Source organism: Coregonus lavaretus (genome assembly GCF_964263955.1).
Source record: "Coregonus lavaretus genome assembly, chromosome: 1".
NCBI classification, from domain to species: domain Eukaryota; kingdom Metazoa; phylum Chordata; class Actinopteri; order Salmoniformes; family Salmonidae; genus Coregonus; species Coregonus lavaretus.
Genome location: NC_139988.1, coordinates 22810428 through 22836380, shown reverse-complemented (window position 1 = coordinate 22836380; position 25953 = coordinate 22810428). Strand labels below are relative to the sequence as shown.

At 44.2% G+C, this 25953-nt stretch overlaps 1 protein-coding gene across 1 annotated transcript in view; it reads left to right on the top strand.

Annotated features, from left to right (window-relative positions):
• ankfn1a (ankyrin repeat and fibronectin type III domain containing 1a) overlaps positions 1-25953 on the top strand; it is a gene marked incomplete at both ends in the record, with an annotated part of 193056 nt that overhangs the window by 106221 nt on the left and 60882 nt on the right. The window contains 5 exons of the mRNA XM_084158389.1: positions 6241-6435; positions 11246-11359; positions 12362-12459; positions 13014-13104; positions 23744-23851. Of these exons, the coding sequence (XP_084014515.1) occupies positions 6241-6435; positions 11246-11359; positions 12362-12459; positions 13014-13104; positions 23744-23851 (606 nt within the window). The remainder of the gene's footprint in view (positions 1-6240; positions 6436-11245; positions 11360-12361; positions 12460-13013; positions 13105-23743; positions 23852-25953) is intronic.

The window sequence follows — 25953 nt, the reverse complement described above, 5'->3', positions numbered from 1 at the left end:
TGGCAAGTGTCTTCACTGACATTTTCAACCTCTCCCTGTCTGAGTGTGATACCAACATGTTTCAAGCAGACCACCATAGTCGATGTGCCCAAGAACACTAAGGTAACCTGCCTAAATGACTACCGACCCGTAGCACTCACGTCTGTAGCCATGAAGTACTTTGAAAGGCTGGTCATGGCTCACATCAACACTATTATCCCAGAAACCCTAGACCCACTCCAATTTGCATACTGCCCCAACAGATCCACAGATGATGCAATCTCTATTGCGCTCCACACTGCCCTTTCACACCTGGACAAAACGAACACCTATGTGAGAATGCTATTCATTGACTACAGCTCTGCTTCAACACCATAGTGCCCTCAAAGCTCATCACTAAGCTAAGGACCCTGGGACTAAACACCTCCCTCTGCAACTGGATCCTGGACTTCCTGACGGGCCGCCCCCAGGTGATAAGGGTAGGTAACAACACATCCTGTACTCCCTGTTCCCTCATGACTGCATGGCCAGGCACGACTCCAAGACCATCATTAAGTTAGCCGATGACACAACAGTGGTAGGCCTGATCACCGACAACGATGAGACAGCCTATAGGGAGGAGGTCAGAGACCTGGCCGTGTGGTGCCAGGACAACAACCTCTCCTTCAACGTGATCAAGACAAAGGAGATGATTTTGGACTACAGGAAAAAGAAGAGGACCGAGCACTCCCCCATTCTCATCGACGGGGCTGTAGTGGAGCAGGTTGAGAGCTTCAAGTCCCTTGGTGTCCACATCACCAACAAACTAACATGGTCCAAGCACACCAATAAAGTTGTGAAGAGGGCACGACAAAACCTATTCCCCCTAAGGAGACTGAAAAGATTTGGCATGGTTCCTCAGATCCTCAAAAGGTTCTACAGCTGCACGATCGAGAGCATCCTGACTGGTTGCATCACTGCCTGGTATGGCAACTGCTCGGCCTCCTACCGCAAGGCACTACAGAGGGTAGTGCGTACGGCTTTCTGCCATCCAGGACTTCTATACCAGGCGGTGTCAGAAAAAGGCCCTAAAAGTTGTCAAAGACTCCAGCCACCCTAGTCATAGACTGTTCTCTCTGCTACCGCATGGCAAGCGGTACCAGAGCTCCAAGTCTAGGTCCAAGAGGCTTCTTAACAGCTTCTACCCCAAAGCCATAACACTCATGAACATCTAATCAAATGGCTACCCAGACTATTTGCATTGACCCCCCCACACACACTATTTTATGCAGCTGCTACTCTCTGTTTATTATTTATGCATAGTCACTTTAATAACTCTACCTACATGTACATATTACCTCAACTAACCGGTGCCCCCACACATTGACTCTGTACCGGTGCCCCCTGTATATAGCCTCACTATTGTTATTTTACTGCTGCAAAGCTGTCATCAAGCTGTCAACATGATTCCATATGTGTTATTTCATAGGGTTGATGTCTTCACTATTATTCTACAATGTAGAAAATAGTAAAAATAAAGAAAATCCCTAATGAATAAAAATACACATTTCAGTGTGGGTTGGGTAAACATTTGCAGGACAGAAATATATTCCTGATCACAGGCAAGTTATTGATTAACATTTTATTTGTGGTTTACAGGATGCCCATCAAAAAGCAACTATATCCTCTATAAATATGACATTAAATATAAAAGTTGTTTACTTTTTTAGGTACAGCTTAAAGATGTGTCAATCTACGGCAGTGAATAAGAAGTACACTACCAGTCAAAAGTTTTAGAACACCTACTCATTCAAGGGTTTTTCTTAATTTTTACTATTTTCTACATTGTAGAATAATAGTGAAGACATCAAAACTATGAAATAACACATATGGAATCATGTAGTAACCAAAAAAGTGTTAAACAAATCAAAATATATTTTATATTTGAGATTGTTCAAATAGCCACCCTTTGCCTTGATGACAGCTTTGCACACTCTTTGCATTCTCTCAACCAGCTTCATGAGGTAGTCACCTGGAATGCATTTCAATTAACAGGTGTCTTAATGCGTTTGAGCCAATCAGTTGTGTTGTGACAAGGTGGGGGGAGGGGTATACAGAAGATAGCCCTATTTGGTAAAATACCAAGTCCATATTATGGCAAGAACAGCTCAAATAAGCAAAGAGAAACCACGGTCCATCATTACTTTAAGACATGAAGGTCTGTCAATCTGGAAAATCTCAAGATCTTTAAAAGTTTCTTCAAGTGCATTCGCAAAAACCATCAAGCGCTATGATGAAACTGTCTCTCATGAGGACTGCCACAGGAATGGAAGAGCCAGAGTTACCTCTGCTGCAGAGGATACATTCATTAGAGTTACCAGCCTCAGAAATTGCAGCCCAAATAAATACTTCACAGAGTTCAAGTAACAGACACATCTCAACATCAACTGTTCAGAGGAGACTGTGTGAATCAGTCCTTCATGGTCGAATTGCTGCAAAGAAACCACTACTAAAGGACACCAATAAGAAGAAGAGACTTGCTTGGGCCTAGAAACATGAGCAATGGTCATTAGACCGGTGGAAATGTGTCATTTGGTCTGGAGTCCAAATTTGAGATTTTTTGTTCCAACCACCGTGTCTTTGTGAGACGCGGTGTGGGTGAACGGATGATCTCCTTATGTGTATTTCCCACCGTAAAGCATGGAGGAGGTGGTGTTATGGTGTGGGGGTGCTTTGCTGGTGACACAGTCTGTGATTTATTTAGAATTCAAGGCACACTTAACGAGCATGGCTACCACATCAATCTGCAGCGATACACCATCCCATCTGGTTTGGGCTTAGTGGGACTATCATGACCCAACACACCTCCAGGCTGTGTAAGGACTATTTTACAAAGAAGGAGAGTGATGGAGTGCTGCATCAGGTTACCTGGCCTCCACAATCCCCCGACCTCAACCAAATTGAGATGGTTTGGGATGAGTCGGACCTCAGAGTGAAGGAAAAGCAGCCAACAAGTGCTCAGCATATGTGGGAACTCCTTCAAGACTGTTGGAAAAGCATTCCAGATGAAGCTGGTTGTGAGAATGCCAAGGGTGTGCAAAGCTGTCATCAAGGCAAAGGGGTGGCTATTTGAAGAATCTCAAATATAAAATATATTTTGATTTGATTAACACTGTTTTGGTTACTACATGATTCCATATGTGTTATTTCATAGTTTTGATGTCTTCACTATTATTCTGCAATGTAGAAAATAGTAAAAATAAATAAAAACCCTTGAATGAGTAGGTGTTATAAAACTTTTTACGGGTAGTGTATACAAAAGTGTTTGTGCTAAACCACAACAAGGGGTGACTGGCTGAATTAATTAAACTTTGTCTCAAAGTAAATTTGAAACTGCACTGTTTGCAAATTCACAAATAAGCATTGAAATGCAGTAATATAATATATTATTATTATTATTATTATTATAATGTCACTGCTAGGTGTCAGCATTTTTCTTGAGTGGATTTACTACAGTGTTTACAACAGTCAAAGGTCATGTAAACAAACACTTTATGGCAACCTCGCAAGAGAGTATGTTATGACAAGCACAAGCTAGCTTTTCATTACGACAATGTTTTCTTACAGAAACCATATGTACGTTACACTGTTATTCAATACAACATGTATTGGCTATAAATTTCAACTGAAAATGGCATGCGCTGATGACTGAAAACATTTATGCAGGCAAATGCTTGCCTCACTGGTATTAGTATCACATTCTAATTTAGCTAGCTAGCTAACATTAGCTACTTTTCTCATAATGAATGCGAACACATGGCCTCAATGATAGATATGTGCCAACTGTCTTGCTTTTTGCAGATTGCATATTTTCGAAAACTAACTACATAAACACACTAGCTAACATAATAGGCCCTGGCAGTAAGTGTTCACTTTGGCACAGATTGCTAGCTAAGCTAACTACCTGGCTGGCTAGATCGCTAAGCTAGCTACGTTAACGAGGTGAGAATGTGATGAGGACAGGGCTGCTTGCTTGGTGAAGTGTACTTTTTATTATTTACTTATTCAAATACGCTGGCTGTGGCAAGCTACTCACTGTCAAACCACCATGCCTACTCTCTCTCACGTTGTGACCTAGGGCTGAATTATGTTCAATGAGCAGCTGGTAGAGCACCCTCTTCATGCAACCATTGAAAATGACAAAAATTACCTCAAATGAGCAGACATATTTGTTTATTCTATGTATATATAATATTGGTGCTTTATCTGTGGAATAAAGATTGTTACAAATATTTCTGTGAAAGGCTAATATCGGCCGATAATATTGGTCAACCGATTTATCGGGCTCGCTCCACTGTAGGGTGAATGGTTGTGTATAAGGTACATGTAAACGTCAGGGAATGTCAGATTCGGAAGCTTTTCAGTGGCTTAAACATGTTGGGTGGAGCGCCATAAGGGTCGCAGTACAGCTAATTTTTCTAAAAATCTATTTTTTTTATATTTCGCCATGTCGAGCTAGCTAGCTAGACTTATAATATAGCGGCCACTCTGGCTGAGAACGTTCATAACAATGGTGTGATGCGACTGAGTGACGTACAGTCGTGGTCAAAAGTTTTGAGAATGACACAAATACACATTTTCACAAAGTCTGCTGCCTCAGTTTTGATGGTGGCAATTTGCATTTACTCCAGAATGTCATGAAGAGTGATCAGATGAATTTGCCATGAAAATGAACTTAATCCCAAAAAAACTTTTCCACTGCATTTCAGCCCTGCCACAAAAGGACCAGCTGCCATCATGTCAGTGATTCTCTCGTTAACACTCTGTCTTGCTGATTGAGTTAGAATAAAAGACTGGAAGCTTTAAAAGGAGGGTGGTGCTTGAAATCATTGTTCTTCCTCTGTTAACCATGGTTACCTGCAAGGAAACATGTGCCGTCATAATTTCTTTGCACAAAAAGGGCTTCACAGGCAAGGATATTGCTGCTAGTAAGATTGCACCTAAATCAACCATTTATTGGATCATCAAGAACTTCAAGGAGAGAGGTTCAATTGTTTTGAAAAAGGCGTCAGGGCGCCCAAGAAAGTCCAGCAAGCGCCAGGACCGTCTCCTAAAGTTGATTCAGCTGTGGGAGCGGGGCACCACCAGTGCAGAGCTTGCTCAGGAATGGCAGCAGGTAGGTGTGAGTGCATCTTCACGCACAGTGAGGCGAAGACTTTTGGAGGATGGCCTGGTGTCAAGAAGGGCAGCAAAGAAGCCACTTCTCTCCAGGAAAAACATCAGGGACAGACTGATATTCTGCAAAAGGTACAGGGATTGGACTGCTGAGGACTGGCGTAAAGTCATTTTCTCTGATGAATCCCCTTTCCGATTGTTTGGGGCATCCGGAAAACACCTTGTCCGGAGAAGACAAGGTGAGCGCTACCATCAGTCCTGTGTCATGTCAACAGTAAAGCATCCTGAGACCATTCATGTGTGGGGTTGCTTCTCAGCCAAGGGAGTGGGCTCACTCACAATTTTGCCTAAGAACACAGCCATGAATAAAGAATGGTACCAACACATCCTCCGAGAGAAACTTCTCCCAACCATCCAAGAACAGTTTGGTGACGACCAATGCCTTTTCCAGCATGATGGAGCACCTTGCCATAAGGCAAAAGTGATAACTAAGTGGCTCGGGGAGCAAAACATCGACATTTTGGGTCCATGGCTAGGAAACTCCCCAGACCTTAATCCCATTGAGAACTTGTGGTTGATCCTCAAGAGGCGGGTGGACAAACAAAAACCCACAAATTCTGACAAACTCCAAGCATTGATTATGCAAGAATGGTGGTTATTTTCCACAACACCATCAGTCAGGATGTGGCCCAGAAGTTAATTGACAGCATGCCAGGGTGGATTGCAGAGGTCTTGAAAAAGAAGGGTCAACACTGCAAATATTGACTCTTTGCATAAACTTAATGTAATTGTCAATAAAAGCATTTGACACTTATGGAATGCTTGTAATTATACTTCAGTATACTATAGTAACATCTGACAAAAATATCTCATAACACTGAAGCAGCGAACTTTGTGAAGACCAATACTTGTGTCATTCTCAAAACTTTTGACCACGACTGTAGGTGTAACCAATGAATACAACAGTATACTGTCTGTCTGTGTTATAGTAGTTGTGGACAGTGGTGAGACCCACCTTGGTTCCAGGGTGGTACAGGCTGAGACGAGGGCAGGGGAACTGTAATGTTATGTCTATAACTTTATGTCTGTTGTGTGTCTGTGTTGTAGTTGTAAGTGTGGAGAGTCGTGAGACCCACCTTGGCGGCCTGGTCATCGAGGCAGAGAGGAAGGCAGGGGAGCTGGCTGCCCAGGCCCAGAGAGAGGGTCTCAGCCTGGAGGCCTGTGACAAGGACAAGCAGCTCCGAGCCTGGGAGTGGAGGAGCAAGCTCTACAAACGCATGAGGACTGGCTTCCAGCATGCATGTGAGTATGCTGGGACCGTATGTGTGTGTGGGGGGAGGGTGCGTGTGTGTGCTAGGACTGCACATGAGTCTTGACCAGAGCCAATGCACAGCCATAGTAAGGCAAAGTATGGGGAGAAAGAATACAACATTATAGGGAAGAGAAAGAAATGGCCATAGCAGTCACATACCTTAGTGTGGAGTAGTATGGCTACATCATTGGACAGGATCAAGTGTGTTTAGGTAAGATACTTTTTAGTTGTTGTTGATATTATCTATTTTCTATATCTAGTCCTTTTGCACAGCACAACTTGATTGTAAGTGTGAACCTGACAACCCCAGCACATGTCTTTGCCCACTAGGAGCTCTGATGGCACACATACACACACACCATGGGAGGTGTCAAGTCTGAGATTGGCAGGAGGATTTTGTGTGTATCAAAGGTGCCAGACAGCCTTGGAGGAAATCTGAGTGAGGTTATTATGGCTGGCAGGTCGTCCAGACTCCACAGTTACACCCTGTGTCCCCCAAATGGCACCCTATTCCCTTTTAAGTACATGGTGCATAGGGCTCTGGTCAAAAGTAGTGCACTAAATCAGGAATAGGGTGCTATTTGGGACACAGTTACAAACAGGCCTGGAGGTACAGCCTGCTGGAAACAGCCATAACAAGGAGGAAAGTGGAGAGAATTGAGGGGAGAGTTTTCTCCTATTTATTACTGCTGTGACAAGCAATAAAGGAGGATAGGAGCGAGTGTGTATTGGACACATATTTGCACACGCACACACACACACAATCCCATACACACACACAAACACACACACTATTTTTTACCTTTGATATTGATGACTGCATTGTTGTGGAAGAGCTTGCGTTTTTTACTGTGCTCTTACACCTGGTGTATCCTGTGCACGTGACAAATAAACGTTGATTTGATTTGATTTCCATGTGTTTGATGCCATTCCATTTACTCCGTTCCATCCATTATTATGAGCCGTCCTCCCCTCAGCAGACTCCACTGGATTTGACATATACACACACACACACATTCTCTCCTTCTCTGTCAGTGCGCTGTGAGGTAAATGTACGTGTTGTGTTTGTGCCCCATATTTCTGTGTGCTCTATCCATCAGTCTGACAAGCATTGTTATGGAATAGGTTACGTAGTTTAGTTCTTAGGAGCACAGTTAGACATTACACTACCTCTTCCACACTCCATCCCTAGGTGGCAGCACTAGCCGGGTCAATTGCTGTGCTTTGCCAGGAAGTCTTGTTAAGTGTTGATTGTGCACAGGTGTGGACAATCAGTGAGAGAAAGGTGGAAAGGAACCTCTCGTCCTGCAAGTGTCTTTTTTTGTGTTACCTCTTTAGTTTTGGGCATGTCTTTAGTAGTTTCCCTTTTGTATATATTTATTTTCATAAACTGAACACACAATAATCTGTTAGGGCTGGCCGACCAAGGGGAGAACTCTGACTTCTCACGTAAATGCCCACCTTAAATCAGGTTACAGACCATTTAGCTATGGCTAGGACTGCCTAGACTTGTAGCAATATCAGTAGGTTAGCTCAGTGGTTTCGTAACAGCATGCACATAATGAAAAACTTAATGTACTCATAAACCAGTACAGCCAGAGGGGGACTGGCCACACCCCTCAGAGCCTTGTTCCTCTCTAGGTTTCTTCCTAGGTTCCTGCCTTCTAGGGAGTTTTTCCTAGCCACTATGCTTCTGCCTCTGCATTGCTTGCTCTTTGCGGGTTTTAGGTTGGGAAAGGCTGTATGAGGAGATGGTTGCCGTTTTACGGGCTCCTAACCAATTGTGCTATTGTGTGTGTATTTTCGCGTTATATGTAACTTATGTTGTACATAATGTTTCTGCCACCGTCTCTTATGAGCGAAAAGAGCTTCTGGATATCAGGACAGCAATTACTTACCTCGTACTGGACAAATATTTTTTCTTTAACGAGTCGCACGAGAAGGATTTTCTTCAGACACCCGACAAGGCCCAAATCCCCGTCATTCGCATGAGAAAGAGACGGAGATATCGGGGACGTAGGTCGGGGTGTCTTGTAAGGATCCGACGGCAAGTGCGTAATCTGCCTTTACCATCAGTCCTGCTAGCCAACGTACAATCATTGGATAACAAAATAGAAGAACTAAGATCACGGATATCCTACCAACGGGACATAAAAAACTGTAATATCTTATGTTTCACCGAGTCGGGGCTGAACGACGACATGGATAACATACAGCTGGCGGGATATACGCTGCATCGGTAAGATAGAACAGCTGCCTCTGGTAAGACAAGGGGTGGTGGTCTGTGTATATTTGTAAACAACAGCTGGTGCACGAAATCTAATATTAAGGTTTTGCTCGCCTGAGGTAGAGTATCTCATGATAAGCTGTAGACCACACTATTTACCAAGAGAGTTTTCATCTATATTTTTTGTAGCTGTTTATTTACCACCACAAACCGATGCTGGCACTAAGACCGCACTCAATGTGCTGTATAAGGCCATAAGCAAACAGGAAAACGCTCATCCAGAGGCGGAGCTCCTAGTGGCCGGGGACATTTTAATGCAGGGAAACTTAAATCCATTTTACCTAATTTCTACCAGCATGTTAAATGTGCAACCAGAGGGAAAAAAACTCTAGACCACCTTTACTCCACACACAGAGGCGTATACAAAGCTCTCCCTCACCCTCCTTTTGGCAAATCTGACCATAACTCTATCCTCCTGATTCTTGCTTACAAGCAAAAACGTAAGCAGGAAGCACCAGCGACTCGGTCAATAAAGAAGTGGTCAGATGACGCAGATGCTAAGCTACAGGACTGTTTTGCTAGCACAGACTGGAATATGTTCCGGGATTCTTCCGATGGCATTGAGGAGTACACCACATCAGTCACTGGCTTCATCAATAAGTGCACCGATGACGTTGTCCCCACTGTGACCGTACGTACATACCCCAACCAGAAGCCATGGATTACAGGCAACATCCGCACTGAGCTAAAGGTTAAAGCTGCCGCTGTCAAGGAGCGAGACTCTAACCCGGACGCTTATAAGAAATCCCGCTATGCCCTCCGACAAACCATCAAACAGGCAAAGCATCAATACCGGACTAAGATTGAATCGTACTACACCGGCTCAGACGCTCGTCGGATGTGGTAGAGCTTGCAAACTATTACAGATTACAAAGGGAAGAACAGCCGCGAACTGCCTAGTGACACAAGCCTACCAGACGAGCTAAATTACTTCTATGCTCGCTTCGAGGCAAGCAACACTGAAGCATGCATGAGAGCATCAGCTGTTCCGGATGACTGTGTGATCACGCTCTCCGTAGCCGACGTGAGTAAGACCTTTAAACAGGTCAGCATTCGATGTAGACGGATTACCAGGACGTGTACTTCGAGCATGCGCTGACCAATTGGCAAGTGTCTTCACTGACATTTTCAAACTGTCCCTGTCTGAGTCTGTAATACCAACATGTTTCAAGCAGACCACCATAGTCCCTGTGCCCAAGAACACTAAGGTAACCTGCCTAAATGACTACCGACCCGTAGCACTCACATCTGTAGCCATGAAGTGCTTTGAAAGGCTGGTCACATCAACATCATTATCCCAGAAAACCTAGACCCACTCCAATTTGCATACCGCCCCAACAGATCCACAGATGCAATCTCTATTGCACTCCACACTGCCCTTTACCACCTGGACAAAAGGAAAACCTACTTTAGAATGCTATTCATTGACTACAGCTCAGCGTTCAACACCATAGTACCCTCAAAGCTCATCACTAAGCTAAGGCCCCTGGGACTAAACACCTCCCTCTGCAACTGGATCCTGGACTTCCTGACGGGCCCCCCCCCCCCCCCCAGGTGGTAAGGGTAGGTAACAACACATCTGCCACGCTGACCCTCAACACGGGGGCCCCTCAGGGGTGCGTGCTCAGTCCCCTTCTGTACTCACTGTTCACCCATGACTGCATGGCCAGGCACGACTCCAACACCATCATTAAGTTTTCCGACGACACAACAGTGGTAGGGCTGATCACCGACAACGATGAGACAGCCTATAGGGAGGAGGTCAGAGACCTGGCCGTGTGGTGCCAGGATAACAACCTCTCCCTTAACGTGATCAAGACAAAGGAGATGATTGTGGACTACAGGAAAAGAAGAGGACTGAGCATGCCCCCATTCTCATCGACTGGGCTGTAGTGGAGCAGGTTGAGAGCTTCAAGTTCCTAGGTGTCCACATCACCAACAAACTATCATGGTCCAAACACACCAAGACAGTCGTGAAGAGGGCACGACAAAGCCTATTCCCCTTCAGGAGACTGAAAAGATTTGGCATGGGTCCTCAGATCCTCAAAAAGTTATACAGCTGCACCATCAAGAGCATCCTGACTGGTTGCATCACTACCTGCTATGGCAACTGCTTGGCCTCCGACCGCAAGGCACTACAGAGGGTATTGCGTACTGCCAAGCTTCCTGCCATCCAGGACCTCTATACCAGGCTGTGTTAAAGGAAGGCCCTAAAAATTGTCAAAGACTCCAGCCACCATAGTCATATACTGTTCTCTCTGCTACCGCATGGCAAGCGGTACCGGAGCGCCAAGTCTAGGTCCAAAAGGCTTCTTAATGGCTTCTAGCCCCAATCCATAAGACGGCATTGTTGGTTAAGGGCTTGTAAGTAAGCATTTCACTGTAAGGTCTACACCTGTTGTATTCGGCGCATGGACAAATACAATTTGATTTGATTTGTAAAGCACTTTGTGACAACTGCGGATGTAAAAAGGGCATTCTAAAATTATTATTATTATTTTATTTTTTGGTAGGTGCGCCGGAGCCCCCGTCTGCAGTGGGTCTATGTGTAACCAGTAGCTCCTCTCTCACAGTTACCTTCCAGGAACCCCACTGTCTCAACTCTGCTGTGATCACCAAGTACAGAGGTACACACACACATACAGACTTGCGGACACACACACAGACGCACGCGCACACACACACACATAGACGCGCAGACGCACACATGAAATTGACTCTAATGTAGAAAGGAAAATAAATGGGTAGGAACAAATAAATGATTGTTGCTTTTCATTGTTACGTTCTCCCTCTCTTTTCTCTCTCTTCTCTCTTCTCTCTCCCCCCTCTCTCTTTCTCTATCTCTCTTCCTTTCCTATTCTCCTTCCCTCTGCAATTTATTTCTAACCCCTGTGCCTCCTCTGTCTGTCGTCTCACTAACCTGCTTCCCTCTAGCCCTGTGGGATGACAGTAAATCTATTAACTAATGCCATGACTGATATTGATTTATTCCCTTCTCCTCCCTACCAGTCCCTCCCTCCATCCATCCCTCCATCCCCCTCTCCCTCCTATCTACAATTATGTGGGGTGACTGTGAAACTATTAAATAATGGTCTGTAGTTAATCTCTGCTCATAAGGGCTTTTCCCTATAGGTGTAGAAGTCTTTACACTTATTTTGGTTCTGAGAAAGAAGAAGCAAAGGAGAGAGAAATGAGAGCGAGAGAGCAGAAAGAGGGAAAAAGAGAGGGAGAGAGAAATGAGAGCGAGAGAGCAGAAAGAAGGAAAAAGAGAGGGGGAGAGAATGAGAGAGAGAGCAGAAAGAGGGAAAAAGAGAGGGAGAGAGAATGAGAGAGAGAGCAGAAAGAGGGAAAAATAGAGGGAGAGAGAATGAGAGAGAGAAAAGAGACAGAGCAGAGAGAGAGAGACCAAAGACAGGGAAAGCGAGGGAAACCACACACCTCAAGGCATTAGCAGCACAATGAGAAGGTTAATAGTGTAATACACAGCACCAGGGGACATATTGATTTCTAATAAGGAGAGAGGACACACACACCCAGCCTGTGTGGTTATTGTCTGTGAGTATTTGTAATGCTGACTTTGTGTGTGTGTGTGCGCGTATTTATGTGTGTGTGTGTCTGTGTTATTACAGTGGAGTGGAGCTGTCTAAAGGATTTCTCATTGCTGGCCGGAGACATGGTGTTGGAAAACCTACATACGCTCAAGTGTACCATCAATGGCCTTACCACGGTAAATAGTACTGAAGTATATTCAGCAGACAGGGAGGGAGAGAGAGAGGGGAAAAGGACAGAGTAGGAGCACAAAGACAGAGGAGTAATTGAGGGGTCAGTATAGGAGGAGGGTAATGATGAAGGGAGTAAGTGAAGGAGTGTGGGAATGATACAGTAATGGAGTGAGGGGCTGAATGAGGGAAATCTATAATGGTGACTTCTAGGATGCGTCCCAAATGGCACCCTATTTCCTATAACGTGCACTACTTTTGATTAGGGCTCATAGGGCTCTGGTCAAAAGTATTGCACTATGTAGGTTTATAGGGTGCCATTTGTGACACAACCTAGAAGTCACCATTATGGCATGTTGCCCTCATTCACTCGCAATACTGGGATATTACTGTTCTCTGCTCAACTTTCAGCTGATTTAACTGTCTTCCTCTGGCTAGTACTTACTGTGTGTACATTTTACTTAATGTGTAAAATTTATTTTACACAGTATTTTACATATATTTTACTTAATGTGTGTGTGTTGTGTTGTGTTGTGTGTGTGTGTGTGTGTGTGTGTTCCAGGGGAGGCTGTACTATGTCCAGGTGTCGGCCTACAACATGAAGGGTTGGGGTCCACCTCAACAGTCTCTACCCCCCTCTGCTGCACCTTCCAGTGAGTCCATTACTTTATTAGGTTTAAATCAAACCTTTATTGAATGTACCTTCATACAATATCGTAGAATCGGTCTGGGCACTGCTGGTAAACTCAGGTTGATATTTTCCTTCAAAAATAGTTTTGTTTTCGGAATAAGACACTTGTAAGATGTCCAGTAAAGTTGTGTTCACAAAGCCTGCTATGGCAGTTATAATTAACTCCGTCATTCAGTCGGATTGAAACCCATACTTGCTTTATTCCCTGTGTGCTACTTTGAGAATGTAGGCTCTGTCCAAAATAGCACCCTATTCCCTATATACAGTGGGGGAAAAAGTATTTAGTCAGCCACCAATTGTGCAAGTTCTCCCACTTAAAAAGATGAGAGAGGCCTGTAATTTTCATCATAGGTACACGTCAACTATGACAGACAAATTGAGCAAAAAAACTCCAGAAAATCACATTGTAGGATCTTTAATGAATTTATTTGCAAATTATGGTAGAAAATAAGTATTTGGTCACCTACAAACAAGCAAGATTTCTGGCTCTCACAGACCTGTAACTTCTTCTTTAAGAGGCTACTCTGTCCTCCACTGGTTACCTGTATTAATGGCACCTGGTTGAACTTGTTATCAGTATAAAAGACACCTGTCCACAACCTCAAACAGTCAAACTCCACTATGGCCAAGACCAAAGAGCTGTCAAAGGACACCAGAAACAAAATTGTAGACCTGCACCAGGCTGGGAAGACTGAATCTGCAATAGGTAAGCAGCTTGGTTTGAAGAAATCAACTGTGGGAGCAATTATTAGGAAATGGAAGACATACAAGACCACTGATAGTCTCCCTCGATCTGGGGCTCCACGCAAGATCTCACCCCGTGGGGTCAAAATGATCACAACCACACTGGGGGACCTAGTGAATGACCTGCAGAGAGCTGGGACCAAAGTAACAAAGCCTACCATCAGTAACACACTACGCCGCCAGGGACTCAAATCCTGCAGTGCCAGACGTGTCCCCCTGCTTAAGCCAGTACATGTCCAGGCCCGTCTGAAGTTTGCTAGAGTGCATTTGGATGATCCAGAAGAGGATTGGGAGAATGTCATATGGTCAGATGAAACCAAAATAGAACTTTTTGGTAAAAACTCAACTCGTCGTGTTTGGAGGACAAAGAATGCTGAGTTGCATCCAAAGAACACCATACCTACTGTGAAGCATGGGGGTGGAAACATCATGCTTTGGGGCTGTTTTTCTGCAAAGGGACCAGGACGACTGATCCGTGTAAAGGAAAGAATGAATGGGGCCATGTATCGTGAGATTTTGAGTGAAAACCTCCTTCCATCAGCAAGGGCATTGAAGATGAAACGTGGCTGGGTCTTTCAGCATGACAATGATCCCAAACACACCGCCCGGGCAACGAAGGAGTGGCTTCGTAAGAAGCATTTCAAGGTCCTGGGGTGGCCTAGCCAGTCTCCAGATCTCAACCCCATAGAAAATCTTTGGAGGGAGTTGAAAGTCCGTGTTGCCCAGCGACAGCCCCAAAACATCACTGCTCTAGAGGAGATCTGCATGGAGGAATGGGCCAAAATACCAGCAACAGTGTGTGAAAACCTTGTGAAGACTTACTTTTGTTATTGACCAAATACTTATTTTCCACCATAATTTGCAAATAAATTCATTAAAAATCCTACAATGTGATTTTCTGGATTTTTTTTTCTCATTTTGTCTGTCATAGTTGACGTGTACCTATGATGAAAATTACAGGCCTCTCTCATCTTTTTAAGTGGGAGAACTTGCACAATTGGTGGCTGACTAAATACTTTTTCCCCACTGTACAGATGTCACAGGAGGAAAATAATCCTGCAGCAGGAGGATTTTAATATCTAAAGAAATATTTAGAATGGCCGGCAGCTGGAAGCGGTGTTTGTATACAGTGCAGTACTGTACCTACAGTGTACCTTCTGTAGGCTACAGCGCATCTCGTGTGAATTCTTATGTTGATTATAATACATTATTTATTATACACATAGTATACCAAACATTAGAAACACCTTCCTAATATTGAGTTGCAGGCTTAGACATCCTTCTTTAACCTGTCTCCTCCCCTTCATCTACACTGATTGAAGTGGATTTAACAAGTGACATCAATAAGGGATCATAGCGTTCACCTGGATTCACCTGGTCAGTCTACAGTGAGGGAAAAAAGTATTTGATCCCCTGCTGATTTTGTACGTTTGCCCACTGACAAAGAAATGATCAGTCTATAATTTTAGTGGTAGGTTTATTTGAACAGTGAGAGACAGAATAACAACAAAAAAATCCAGAAAAACGCATGTCAAAAATGTTATCAATTGATTTGCATTTTAATGAGGGAAATAAGTATTTGACCCCTCTGCAAAACATGACTTAGTACTTGGTGGCAAAACCCTTGTTGAGAATCACAGAGGTCAGACGTTTCTTGTAGTTGGCCACCAGATTTGCACACATCTCAGGAGGGATTTTGTCCCACTCCTCTTTGCAGATCTTCTCCAAGTCATTAAGGTTTCGAGGCTGACGTTTGGCAACTCCAACCTTCAGCTCCCTCCACAGATTTTCTATGGGATTAAGGTCTGGAGACTGGCTAGGCCACTCCAGGACCTTAATGTGCTTCTTCTTGAGCCACTCCTTTGTTGCCTTGGCCGTGTGTTTTGTGTCATTGTCATGCTGGAATACCCATCCACAACCCATTTTCAATGCCCTGGCTGAGGGAAGGAGGTTCTCACCCAAGATTTGACGGTACATGGCCCCGTCCATCGTCCCTTTGATGCGGTGAAGTTGTCCTGTCCCCTTAGCAGAAAAACACCCCCAAAGCATAATGTTTCCACCTCCATGTTTGACGGTGGGGATGGTGTTCTTGGGGTCATAGGCAGCATTCCTCCTCCTCCAAACACGGCGAGTTGAGTTGATGCCAAAGAGCTCGATTTTGGTCTCATCTGACCACAACACTTTCACCCAGTTCTCCTCTGAATCATTCAGATGTTCATTGGCAAACTTCAGACGGGCCTGTATATGTGCTTTCTTGAGCAGGGGGACCTTGCGGGCGCTGCAGGATTTCAGTCCTTCACGGCGTAGTGTGTTACCAATTGTTTTCTTGGTGACTATGGTCCCAGCTGCCTTGAGTTGAGTGACAAGATCCTCCCGTGTAGTTCTGGGCTGATTCCTCATCGTTCCCATGATCATTGCAACTCCACGAGGTGAGATCTTGCATGGAGCCCCAGGCCGAGGGAGATCGACAGTTCTTTTGTGTTTCTTCCATTTGCGAATAATCGCACCAACTATTGTCACCTTCTCACCAAGCTGCTTGGCGATGGTCTTGTAGCCCATTCCAGCCTTGTGTAGGTCTACAATCTTGTCCCTGACATCCTTGGAGAGGTCTTTGGTCTTGGCCATGGTGGAGAGTTTGGAATCTGATTGATTGATTGCTTCTGTGGACAGGTGTCTTTTATACAGGTAACAAGCTGAGATTAGGAGCACTCCCTTTAAGAGTGTGCCCCTAATCTCAGCTCGTTACCTGTATAAAAGACACCTGGGAGCCAGAAATCTTTCTGATTGAGAGGGGGTCAAATACTTATTTCCCTCATTAAAATGCAAATCAATTTATAAAAAAATGTATATGCGTTTTTCTGGATTTTTTTGTTGTTATTCTGTCTCTCACTGTTCAAATAAACCTACCATTAAAATTATAGACTGATCATGTCTTTGTCAGTGGGCAAACGGACAAAATCAGCAGGGGATCAAATACTTTTTTCCCTCACTGTATGTGATGGAAAGAGCGTTTTTCCTAGCCACCGTGGTTCTACTTCTGCATTGCTTGCTCTCTGGGGTTTTAGGCTCGGTTTCTGTATAAGCACTTTGTGACAACTGCTGCTGTAAAAAGGGCTTTATTAGTACATTTGATTGATTGATGTAAAGAACAGGTTTTCTTAATATTTTGTATACTCAGAGTATGTTGAAGTTAAGCAATAGGCAGAATGAATTATTGGTTTCCTGTGTGGTCCAGCGGTTACAGTCACTGACACCGGGACACATATGCCAGAGTTGGCATGGATTCGAATCTGGCCCACTGCCCTTTGACTCATGGATGAGCGTCTATTTTTGACGGATTAATTCCGCATGGTTACAGGTTTAATTCAGTGTGGTTACAGGGTTAAAACAGAAACAACTAAAAGGTTAGCAATTTAAGCATTAATTAATTACTAGTGCTTAAGGTTAGGGTTATGGTTTGGGTAAGGCTTAAAACAACATAATAAAAAACTATGCACATATCATCAGTATTCCTAGTACTGTTGGTGCTTGCTAGAGCATTGGTCTAAGCAGTGACAATGGATAGGCTAACGGGTAATGTACAGAATGTAGCTTATATGTAGGCACTAGATTATCGCCAGCTGATGTCTTGATAAACCATCAATAAGTCTTAATTTACCCGCACAGCTGATCTCAATTGCAACCATTATTGGTCACCTCTAATCAGAAGAACTTAGTCCTTTTTGAACAGACTAAGGGCAATTTATCTATTTGACAAGCATTCCGTAGCCTACACTAGAAATAAAGTATTTCATTGTTTACCACGGCAAATCTACTGTGGCAATTTAGCCAACAGGTTGTATGAATGGAAGCCTATTGTTATTTTATTAGTTTCTTATTTATGTCAACTCTCTTTAAAATAAAAGTGTCTGGTATGGTTATTTCTTAACAAGATCGGGGGTAAAATATCCCTGGATTGTCCATATTTGAAATGTCTAAATAAATCGGGGGGATGGAGTTATTTGTGTCAGAAGGGCGTGGCCTGGAATCAAACCCACTCTAACATGGTAGGCCTATATGTGAAAGCAGACCACCCCAGGCCACGGTTTAACTTAATTTTGAGGTTAGGATACATTTGACACTTCTATGTCGTAGCCTAGTGGAGACCAATATCTATCTTCTGTTATTAAGCTATACATTGACCGTAATGAGTGGTCCCCTTTAGCTCAGCTGGTAGAGCACGGCGCTTGTAACGCCAAGGTAGTGGGATCGATCCCCGGGACCACCCATACACAAAAAAATATATATAATGTATGCACGCATGACTGTAAGTCGCTTTGGATAAAAGCGTCTGCTAAATGGCATATTATTATTATTATTATAATGAGTGTCCATGGCAGACTGAACAGGTGAATCCAGGGGAAGGCTATGATCCCTTATTGATGTCACCTGTTAAATCCACTTCAATCAGTGTAGATGCATGGGAGGAGACAGGTTAAAGAAAGATTTTTAAGCCTTGAGACAGTTCTGACATGGATTGTGTATGTGTGCCATTGAGGGTGAATGGGCAAGACAAAGGTGTATCAAGAATGGTCCACCACCCAAAGGACATCCAGCCAACGGCAGGTCAGTGGTCGAAAAATGAGTCATTGATCAACGAGGACAAAGGAGGCTGACACGAATTGTGCAGCGCAACAGACGGGCTACAGTTAGTCAACTGACAGTCCAGTACAACATTGGTGCCCAAAGACCAATAAAAGACGAACCTTGACACGAATTGGGTATGGCAACAAACGACCTTACGGAGTTCCACTTCTTTCAGAAAAAAACAAGAAACTGCGGTTACAGTGGGCTAAGGAACGAAAACACTGGACACTGAAGAATTGGAAAAACATTGCCTGGTCTGATGAGTCCCGGTTCCTGCTGTTTCATGCTGATGGGAGGACTAGGGTATGGAGAAAACCAAGAGTACATGCATCCATCATGCCGCGTGTCAACATTGCAGAGTGGTGGTGTTGGTGTGGGGTGTGTTTTCATGGCACACATTGGGCCCCTTGATAAAAGTGGGGCAACATTTGAATGCCACAGGATATCTATACATCATTGCCAATCAGGTGCATCCCTTCATGGCAGCAGTGTAACCATCTGCAAATAGATTTTTTTCAGCAGGATAATGCCCCATGCCACAAGGCTAGGATTGTCCAGGAATGGTTCCATGGAAATGACAGTGAATTCAGCTTACTGCAGTGGCCTGCCCAGTCACCAGATCTCAATCCAGTTGAGCATCTGTGGGATGAGATGGAACAAGCTGTTCAGAGTAGAGCTCCACTACCAGCCATCTTGACACAACTGTGGGAAGCATTCGATTCAACATGGGCCAACATCCCTGTGGAACGCTTTCGACACCTTGTAGAGTTCATGACCCGACAAATTGAGGCTGTTCTGAGGGCAAAAGGGGGTGCAACTCAAAATTAGGGGGGTGTTCCTAATATTTTGTACACTCCGTGTATACAACAACGGTTGTTGAGGTGTATGGCTGCATTTCAGATAAATTTTTGTACATTTGAATGTTGCAGTAATAGAACCTAGGCCTAGCATTTGAGTGAGCGAGAGAGAAAATGATTTTGATAGCAAACCCTGATTACAATGACTCAACTGCCTCCGCATGGACAGAAATAGAACTGCTCATTTTCAGACACTCACGAGGCTCATTTGAATTTCCTGATGCAGCAGGAAAATTATCTGCGACAAAAGAGTGATCAAGTTAAGATCCAACATCTGTAGTGCACTATGTTTAACCAGAGCCCTTTGGTTCCTGGTCAAAAGTAATGCACTATATAGGGAATAGGGTGCCATTTGGGACAAATATGTTGTTTTCAGCAGCCTGCTCCAAATAAACAGCCTGAAAACTGACAATTCAATGTCAGAAGTGATGTGTCAGTGCAATTATATTATTATATTATACTTCACAACAGTAAAAGTGGTTAACCACAGCAAACAGTCCTCAGCTACAATTGAAGCCTTTATCTAAAGCATCTATTTTACACCACAGTCAGGACTCAGTCACAACTCTCCTTTCATACCATTCACTCAGAACAGCCTTGGAGAGGGTGTCCCAGATTAGCCTAAACAAAATAAGACATATAAAAGAAAAATGTGAACAAGTAACAGAGAGAGATGGAAAGAAAAACAGAGTGAGAGATGGAGAGAGGGCAGGAGATGTTTTGTAATACTGTTGTTATACCGCTGAGATGACAAATCGATTTATATAATGTCTTCTTCTTCAAACCCAAGGACACTTTATATAATATGAATCACAAATGGGTTCACACTGAGGTGACAGTGGTCTGTTTGGTTGTGTGTACTGTACATGTGTAGTGCTGAGAGAATAAACCCTAACCCTAACCCTTAACAACTAGTAATGCGTTTACGATTCTGAGAATGAATTGAGAGTGGTTAAAGTTTATGTTTGTACTGTACAGTATGTGTTTACTGGTGAGATGTTGACCACTGTATTTACTGTCTATTTATTTATTTGAAATTTTGCAGGATGAAATCTCTTGAGATGTACCATCTTGTTTTCGAGTGTCCAAAAAAAACCAATACTTAGTAACAAGAATAATATGGCAACTACTTCCTAATAATAATAGCAATGAAATAATAATAATATATTTTTTAAGTAGATTAACAGCATAAAAAAGTTGTTATACAACTACTAATAGGCCTACAACTAATAATAACTACTGCTACAACTACTAATACAACTAATAAAACTAAGTACCTATAATATACAGTGCATTCGGAAACTATTCAGACCCCTTGACTTCCACATTTTGTTACGTTACAGCCTTATTCTAAAATGGATTAAATTGTTTTTTCCCCCTCATCAATCTACACACAATACCCCATAATAACAAAGCAAAAACAGGTTTTTAGACATTTTTGCGAATGTATAAAATAAAATAAAACGGAAATATCACATTTACATAAGTATTTAGACCCTTTACGCAGTACTTTGTTGAAGCACCTTGAGTCTTCTTGGGTATGACGCTACAAGCTTGGTACACCTGTATTTGGGGAGTCTCTCCCATTCTTCTCTGCAGATCCTCTCAAGCTCTGTCAGGTTGGATGGGGAGCGTCGCTGCACAGCTATTTTCAGGTCTCTCCAGAGATGTTCGATCGGGTTCAAGTCCGGGCTCTGGCTGGGCCACTCATCGACATTCAGAGACTTGTCCCGAAGCCACTCCTGCGTTGTCTTGGCTGTGTGCTTAAGGTCGTTGACCTGTGGTCCTCTGTAGCTCAGCTGGTAGAGCACGGCGCTTGTAACGCCAAGGTAGTGGGTTCGATCCCCGGGACCACCCATACACAAAAAAAAGGGATGCACGCACGACTGTAAGTCGCTTTGGATAAAAGCGTCTGCTAAATGGCATATTATTATTATTATTACTGTTGGAAGGTGAACCTTCACCCCAGTCTGAGGTCCTGAGTGCTCTGGAGCAGGTTTTCATCAAGGACCTCTCTGTGCCGCTAAAAAACATCCCCACAGCATGATGCTGCCACCACCATGCTTCACCATTGGGATGGTGCCAGGTTTCCTCCAGACGTGACGCTTGGCATTCAGGCCAAAGAGTTCAATCTTGGTTTCATCAGACCAGAGAATCTTGTTTCTCATGGTCTGAGAGTCCTTTAGGTGCCTTTTGGCAAACTCCAAGCAGGCTTTCATGTGCCTTTTACTGAGGAGTGGCTTCCGTCTGGCCACTGTACCATAAAGGCCTGATTGTTGGAGTGCTACAGAGATGGTTGTCCTTCTGGAAGGTTCTCCCATCTCCACAGAGGAACTCTGGAGCTCCCTGACCAAGACACTTCTGCCCCGATTGCTCATTTTGCCCGGGCGGCCAGCTGTAGGAAGAGTCTTGGTGTTTCCGAACTTCTTCCATTTAAGAATGATGGAGGCCACTGTGTTCTTGGGGATCTTCAATGCTGCAGACATTTTTTGGTACCCTTCCCCAGATCTGTGCCTCGACACAATCATGTCTCGGAGCACTACGGACAATTCCTTCAACCTCATGGCTTGGTTTTTGCTCTGACATGCACTGTCAACTGTGGGACCTTATATAGACAGGTGTGTGCCTTTCCAAATCATGTCCAATCAATTGAATTTACCATAGGTGGACTCCAATCAAGTTGTAAAAACATCTCAAGGATGATCAATGGAAACAGTATGCATCTGAGTTCAATTTCGAGTCTCATAGCAAAGGGTCTGAATACTTATGTAAATAAGGTATTTCTGTTTTTATTTTTTATAAATGTGCAAAAATTTATAACAACCTGTTTTCACTCTGTCATTATGGGGTATTGTATTTATAAATAACACAAACAGTTTGTTTTTAACATTTGAAAAAGTGCTCAATGTGTGATTTTTATGCCCTGATTTCTATAAGTAAATTATTCCATTCAGTTGGGCATTTGTATCTGAAAGATGTTACTCCAACATCATTATGTACCATTGGAATTGTTGTCGAAAATAGTAGTGTAAGTCTTGTAAAGTGTAAAAAAATTGGTACCAATGCAGTTTAGGAGTGTTCTGTTTAGGAGTGTCTAGGATTGGAAGCAGCAGTTCGGTAACTAAGGTGTTTCTAATGGACACAGTAAAACAATTCTTAGATCTGTATAGTAACACAAGCTTATAGTAAAAAATGTTTCTAATATAATCAATATGCCTTCCAAAAGAACATTCAGAATCTATCCTCAAACCCAGATAATAATCAACACTTTCAAGCATTGTTCCATATATACACTACATATATACACTACATGACCAAAAGTATGTGGACACCTGCTCATCAAACATCTCATTCCAAAATCATGGGCATTAATATGGAGTTGGTCCCCCCCTCTTCTGGGAAGGCTCCACTAGATGTTGGAACATTGCTGCGGGGGCTTGCTTCCATTCAGCCACAAGAGCATTAGTGAGGTCGGGCACTGATGTTGGGCGATTAGGCCTGGCTCGCAGAGGGCGTTCCAATTCATCCCAAAGGTGTTCGATGGGGTTGAGGTCAGGGCTCTGTGTAGGCCAGTCAAGTTCTTCCACACCGATCTCAACAAACTATTTCTGTATGGACCTCGCTTTGTGCACCGGGGCATTGTCATGCTGAAACAGGAAAGGGCCTTCCCCAAACTGTTGGTTGGAAGCACAGAATCGTCTGGAATGTCATTATATGCTGTAGCGATAAGATTTCCCTTCACTGGAACTAAGGGGCCTAGCCCGAACCAGGAAAAACTGCCCCAGACCATTATTCCTCCTCCACCAAACTGCAGACCATTATTCCACTGCTCCACCATTGCGCATGGTGATCTTAAGCTTGTGTGTGGCTACTCGGCCATGGAAACCCAGTTCATGAAGCTCCAGACAAACAGTTCTTGTGCTGACGTTGCTTCCAGAGGCAGTTTGGAACTCGGTAGTGAGTGTTACCACTGAGGACAGACCATTTTTACGCACTTCAGCACTCAGCGGTCCCATTCTGTGAGCTTGTGTGGCCTACCATTTCGTGGCTGAGCCATTGTTGCTCCTAGACGTTTCCACTTACAGTTGACCGGGGCAGCTCTAGCAGGGCAGATATTTTAGAAACGGACTTGTTGGAAAGGTGGCATCCTATGACGGTGCCACGTTGAAAGTCACTGAGTTCTTCAGTAAGGCCATTCTACTGCCAATGTTTGTCTATGGAGATTGCATGGCTGTGTGCTCAATTTTATACACTTATCAGCAACGGGTGTGGCTGAAATAGCCGAATCCACTCATTTGAAGGGGTGTCCACATACTTTTGTAGTGTATCTCTATCTTCAACCTCTACATTTCACTCCTACCCCCTAACCCTTAGACTGGAGGGAGAGTGATGGTCGTGAGCCCAGGAGAAGAGGGCACATAGAGGCTATGGAGCGCCTGCTGCAACAGGTCCGTGCTACACACACACACTACAGCTGCGGAGGTGAGTACACACACACACACACACACGTAAAACAGCTCTCTCTTCTCCATCAGTGTGTGTGTGTGTATGTGTGTGTGTGTGTGTGTGTGTGTGTGTGTGTGTGTGTGTGTGTGTGTGTGTGTGTGTGTGTGTGTGTGTGTGTGTGTGTGTGTGTGTGTTCTCACACTAAGGCCACACTTCTTCCAGTAGATTAACTTTGTATTAAAGTGAATAAATGAAGCATGAAACTAAAAGTGTTTTTACTCCTGTATGCTATGAATGGCCTCTCACAGTACCTCACACACACAACATTAGGCACTCCTCTCGTCACTGCCCCCCCTTACATGCCAGGGGACCGTGTGTACATAAATAATGTTTAATACGTTTATCCATTCTGGATTATATACATTTATGTGTTTTAGCATGTCAACCGTATAGCCTTGCTTTGTAAATCATCACGCTGCTAGAGAAAATACACCTAGGAATGGAGAGAGAGAGCTAGAGCGAGCTACTGTAGCCCACCATGAGTGGCGGCCAGCTCTGGAGGTAGAAGTTGTTCATAAGAGCAGATCCACGCTCAGGTTGGGGGATTTCTCAACCATTATGATGGATAGCAGCTGGTTTCAGATCAGTGCCAAGGGCATCTTTCTGGTAGGCACAGCACAGGGTAGGTAGAGTTGCGTTAGCAAGTGTGTGTTGGTGGTACGATGCGGCCTCAGTGTCTGGCTTAGTGCCCGACCCCAATCTTCGTAGCGGCGTGGGGGATAGAAGAGGAAGAGAGGGAAGGCTGGATGGAGAGAGGGATAGAAGGAGGAAGAGAGGGAAGGATGGATGGAGAGAGGGATAGAAGGAGGAAGAGAGGGAAGGATGGATGGAGAGAGGGATAGAAGGAGGAAGAGAGGGAAGGATGGATGGGGAGAGGGATAGAAGGAGGAAGAGAGGGAAGGATGGATGGAGAGAGGGATAGAAGGAGAAAGAGAGGGGAAGGATGGATGGGGAGAGGGATAGAAGGAGAAAGAGAGGGAAGGATGGATGGGGAGAGGGAGTAGAAGGAGGAAGAGAGGGAAGGATGGATGGAGAGAGGGATAGAGGGAGGATGTGCAGGCAGGGTGCTGACAGTTGCCCAGCACGCACAAACGGCAGCTTCATGTCTAATGTGGGACTCCCCGAGAGGGAGTGTGCGTGTGTGTTGGCGGGGGGGTGGAGAAAAGAAACCACTGTCACTTAGGAGTGAACAGCTATGATGTCAGTGGGTTCGCTGCCAGCCACACACACACACTCACACACACACACACACACAGTCTGGAGTAGTAGAATATGTGTACTAGAAGGAGATGGTGTGTGTGAGATTGTTTGTCAAAGTGGATTTTGGACAGACACTTGAAAAACAGAGAGCAACCTCATGAAAGGACAGGATTTTTTTTGTGCCATTTATGGTTAGTGTTCAGTTAATTACTCACTCTAGTAGTGTGTGAGTGTGTGTCTAACCATGGGTGTGTGCGTGTCTGCGCACCCTCGCTCTGTGGGGTGTGTGTTGACATAGTTTATTTTTTGGCGTGTCAGTGTTAAAAAATAAATGTGCAAAATGAATCAGAGGTTGGTACAATGCCACCACTATAGAGGGCTGGGAGCAAGCCCCTCATTTACCAAGCAGCTTATCTTCATTTATGATGTGTATATGTGGCGCTGAGAGGACCTACACTACCAGCACAGCACAGAGAGAGGGGGTGTGTGTGGCACACTGCACCTGTATTCCCCCGCAGACACCCCACACACACACTGCCGCGTTCACACACAAACACACACAACCAGCCCCAAATGGATCACACACACCTCACTCTCTCTCTCTCTCTCTCTCTCTCTCTCTCTCTCTCTTTCTCTCTCTCTCTCTCTCTCTCTTCTCTCTCCTCTCTCTCTCTCTCTCTCTCTCTCTCTCTCTCTCTCTCTCTCTCTCCTCTCTCTCTCTCTCTCTCTCTCTCTCTCTCTCTCTCTCTCTCTCTCTCTCTCTCTCTCTCTCTCTCTCTCTCTCTCTCTCTCTCTCTCTCTCTCTCACTGCCCAGCTATGTAAGCAACCTCTCCATACTGTATGATGGGCTTTTGAGGAGATTTCTCTCTCGCTCTCT